Here is a 4,225-nt window from a genome sequence, read left to right as displayed (position 1 = left end):
CATCCTGGTCAGGACAGCAAGGTTGAGATAATATCTACATTCAGCTGTAAATACATATTAGCAAGCATTTCAGAAAATAAACAAACTAATAGAGTTCAATCAAAAAATGAAGTCTGCAGGCATTCAACCAGTGATGAATAGATTTTGGTGAGTTTGTGATTGTTCCAAGATTTTATTGCCACTTAATAAATAGGAAATAAGCAGATAGTAAGGTTTTCTTCCTTGTTACTTGCAGCACTGATGATGATTCCCGCTGGTTGGCCTTAGATGCTTGGATTATTTGCGTTTGGCAGCACGGCTTTCATCTATTCTCTTTATAGCAGCCTGAACCCATTTCTGATTAGGACTTACACAGATCCTGATACCTCCTGCAGTGATGAACCTATCAAAAAAGGATAAAAAAAACAGCTGGGCATTAAATTCCAGTCTCTAAACACAGGTCTCTTCTTGGTTTCGATGCACAACATGAGGAAAAAAGTTGTAAAACAACATCAAATGCTGGAGATTGTAGGTGTTAGTTGGAATAACAGCAATTAGAAACATTATGTCCTTGTTTATGATACAGGTAACATACATGGTCATATACATACAAACTGATATAAAAAAAAGAAGCATGCATGCTATTCTGGGATTTTACATTCAGTCATTATGAACATTTATCTCCCAGGAGCAGATCCCAGATGCAATAAAAATGCATGCATCTGAGGTCAGAGGACCAAACACAGCTCCTGGCAAGACTCAGAGCTACCCCATATTCTTTCACATGATTTTTCCCCTTGACTCAGTTCATGCACGGAGCCTCTGACTGCTCTGCCCTTGTTGAGATTTTTCCCCACTCACTGGGCACAAAGATGTGAGCTGGTCAGTGAGCTTCCTGCCATTATTTATGAGCAGCACACATCTCTCAGCTCTCTGAGGCCTGCTCCTCTCTCCTCATTCCCTCAGGTGCCATGTGGCATGGATGAACTGGAAGGGTGACCTGGACTAGCCAGATTTAGTGAGTTGGGCCAGCAGAATTGTCTTCTGCTGCCCCTTCCCTATTTGATGGTTTTGTGTTTGCATAAGGAAGTCTGAAAGGTGCATGAGATACTTACATGATGGCATCTATTGGTACTTGTTTCTTTTCATAGTTCACAAAATTTCGGATGTTCCACTGCTTTGTAGACAGTTTTACACAACTGAATTTGCGCATGGGCTGACTGCTAACGCTCCCTAGAAGGGAAAAATAGATAAATTACAAAGGTACTTAATATTAATATTTAGCCATAATTACTTCATAAATTATGAATTCCAGAAGATTTCCAATTGTGGTTAGACCATGAGAGTCTCCTGATGTACAACCACAATACCAGTTATGCCAGAGAGACTAAGCTATTTTTGTGATGCATCCTACCATCGCTAAAATTTTGTCTATCCCTATGGAGTCACTGCTTCCATAGTAGTAGAAGAATTTGACATAATTTATAATTAGGTCTACATCATCTACAAGTAAGTACCCTTATGGAGGTAACATTTAGAACTGGCATTTTATTGGGTGGATTTCCACATATCTTTTGAATATGGATCAGTAATTCCTCCTCTTTTCAAAGTGAAGAAAAGGAAAGTGAGCCTACTTTCCTCAGTGTAGACATCCAAAAGTAGTATGAACAAAAATTGTTAACAGAAAGGGAGATATACCTGCCAGAAGCATAAGTGCTTATATCCTCTGGTTAAAACTCTGATTTCACAGGCAGTGAGTGAGCTGCTTCTTAATTCTTGCATTCCTCCAAGATTTTGATACAATTCAGAGAAATGCAGTGGTGATTAAGAAAGAGGATCACAATATTGGTATAAAATTTTCTGGGTGCTTGTTATCTTACATGATGATAAGTAAAAATGGGAGCTCACTCAAATACAATGGAGTTTATGTTAGTGTTAATCTCCGCTTGCCAGTTTCTGGTTTACTTCTGTTCATAGAAGACAAGTTTGGGAACACATGCAGGGGACAAAAAGTACACTGCTCTACTCTGTGGTTTGTTTATAAAGAATTTGGAGAGGTACTGGCTTGAGACATGTCCAAGAGCTGTTGTGGTGCACCTTGCTAAATGTAAAAGCTGCTGCACACAGTCTCACTATTGAAATAATTGGAATAGCTGACACAAACGCACAGCAGTCTTTAGAGAAGGTGTGGGATAGCCAGTGCACAGATACTGGCAGATCTGCTAATTCCTGAGATTTTGTTTGCCTGAAGGAATATCTCTCTTGATCTTGCTTTAGTAATGAGCAACACAGCATAGTTTTTTTTAATGTCTCATGACACATTTCTTACTGCCTCACACTGGCTTTCAAAATGTGGCATTAAAAGAGCTCAAAGACGGTCAAGCAATTGTTACGAGTCCTGGAAATATTTCTTCTGCTACTACACAACCTTCATGGAATGGATGCAGGGAATAGCAGCAAAGTTTCTCAAGACTGGGAACAAACCCCCAACTGCTCTGCACCTAGAACTACCCTTTTCCCCAGGCATTTTTGGTCCTTTTTTTCATTCTTTCTAGTCCTTTTTTCTCTCTCTTGTAGACCATCTCAGTGTGCTTTTTTCAAACTTGGTGATGCTTAGGGCCAGTTACACAGCCTGGACAATGACATTGTCATCTGTGATATGAAGCCACCGTTGCCCGGATGAAGCAGTGTCACCAATGAAAATAGGAGATGTAGTGGGATGTAGCTGGAGAGGCAGTGGGTCAGCATGAAGGCTGTGTACCTTCATAGTCCTGTGAATACTTAGCAGGTCTCAGTTTGGGTTTGGTGTGGTTTTGTAAGGATACTTTTTCTCTGTGTTAATGAGTGCATATTTGTGGGTTTGCATATGGCTTGCATATCTGTGGTTTGTGTGAATTCTCCCTGTGATGAGATGATGTTTGTAATGGGTCTATGTTCATGTTTCTCCATGATCTATGCAACCTAATCTAAAAGTCCCTTACCTAACCAGCACTGCAGACAAATTTATTTAAAACATGGCTAATAAACATGGCTCATCTCAGTGTTCATAACTGGTTTGAAAGAAGATGTTCCGTTGTATGGTGCAGTGAAACAAGAGAAGATATTATATAAATCTATTACTCCCCTTCTTACTTATTGTTCTTATTTTCCCTGCCTGTTCTAAAAGGTTTATCTAAAAACAAGTGAATAAACAATAAGGAACTTATTTATAAGTTCCATATTGTTTAATAAATAAGAATAAATTCTTAATAAATAAGAATAAGCAATGAAGAACTTCTCAAAATGTAGATATTAGAAAGATTAAGACTATATAGTTAGAGGGAGAGATATAACAATTAATGCAATAAAGTTCATGTAAAAGTAATCTATCTGGAAAAAGGAAAATGTATGTCTTAACCAAGAAAGATTTTTTCATTAAATGTTATTAACCTATAGTGCGCACAGGTATGTGGAATCAGTGAGACTAAAAGACATTGTGCCTTCAAGATTTTTTTGATTTTAAGAGAGAGACCATTGCACAGAAACCCTATAAGGGCTGTCAGGCACAGAATCTCTCCTTGCATTAAAGCAGAAACCAACCACCATCTGTCAGGATATCAGATGAAGTCCTGCATGAAGCTGACTTTCTTGCAGATTTCATCTGTATTTCTTGTGTGTTTTATCTTATAAATCAGCTGTCTGCAACAATAAATTTTGCTCATGAGACCACAGGTGCAATGTGGAGCAATTCTTGTCTTCCTCTTGAGTTGCAAACTTACCTTTGACTGTGTGCGCAGTGAAGACACCAAGCCAGAAGAGGAGCAGGATTGCTGCGGTGTGGAGCTTCATCGCTGTGGCTTCTGTTTCAAGGCAGAGCAGAAATTGTCTACTGTCAGCCCCCTTTCACTGGGTTTATATACTGTCATTCTGTGGTCCGTTCTTGTGTTCATTTTTATGGTGTCATGGAGGGCCTGACTGTAAGTGGAAAATTTGAGTTGGCAGTACTTTTTCTGGTGAGAGAACCACCTCCTGTCCCCCCACCAGTCCTTCACTAGCCCTCCTGAGAAGGCTTTTCCTGCTCAAACCCACTGTGGTTGCGCTTGCTTCTGTGCTGTGACTTGGTTTTATTTAAAGCTGCAAAAAGTGAGAGCTCTTGTACAGTAGTGGAAACCTGTAATAAATGTTCCTGTCATTTAACACTTCAGTTTTGAGACCTTTAGCTAAGCCGCACTGCAGAGACACAGTGTGACATTGAGAATTACCTTGC

The 4,225-nt window shown here is 39.5% G+C and overlaps 1 protein-coding gene across 1 annotated transcript; it reads right to left on the bottom strand.

Annotated features, from left to right (window-relative positions):
- Positions 1 to 276: 276 nt before the first annotated feature.
- Positions 277 to 3,884, bottom strand: LOC115909912 (lymphotactin-like). The gene is given in 4 exon segments (XM_030959663.1): positions 277 to 382; positions 1,095 to 1,212; positions 3,738 to 3,812; positions 3,815 to 3,884. Coding segments are annotated over 4 exon segments (369 nt in total).
- Between the last annotated feature and the right edge of the window lie 341 nt (positions 3,885 to 4,225).

Source organism: Camarhynchus parvulus, chromosome 1 (assembly GCF_901933205.1).
Source record: "Camarhynchus parvulus chromosome 1, STF_HiC, whole genome shotgun sequence".
NCBI classification, from domain to species: domain Eukaryota; kingdom Metazoa; phylum Chordata; class Aves; order Passeriformes; family Thraupidae; genus Camarhynchus; species Camarhynchus parvulus.
The sequence above is the reverse complement of the archived record's forward strand: the minus strand, read 5'-3'. Positions and strand labels throughout refer to the sequence as shown.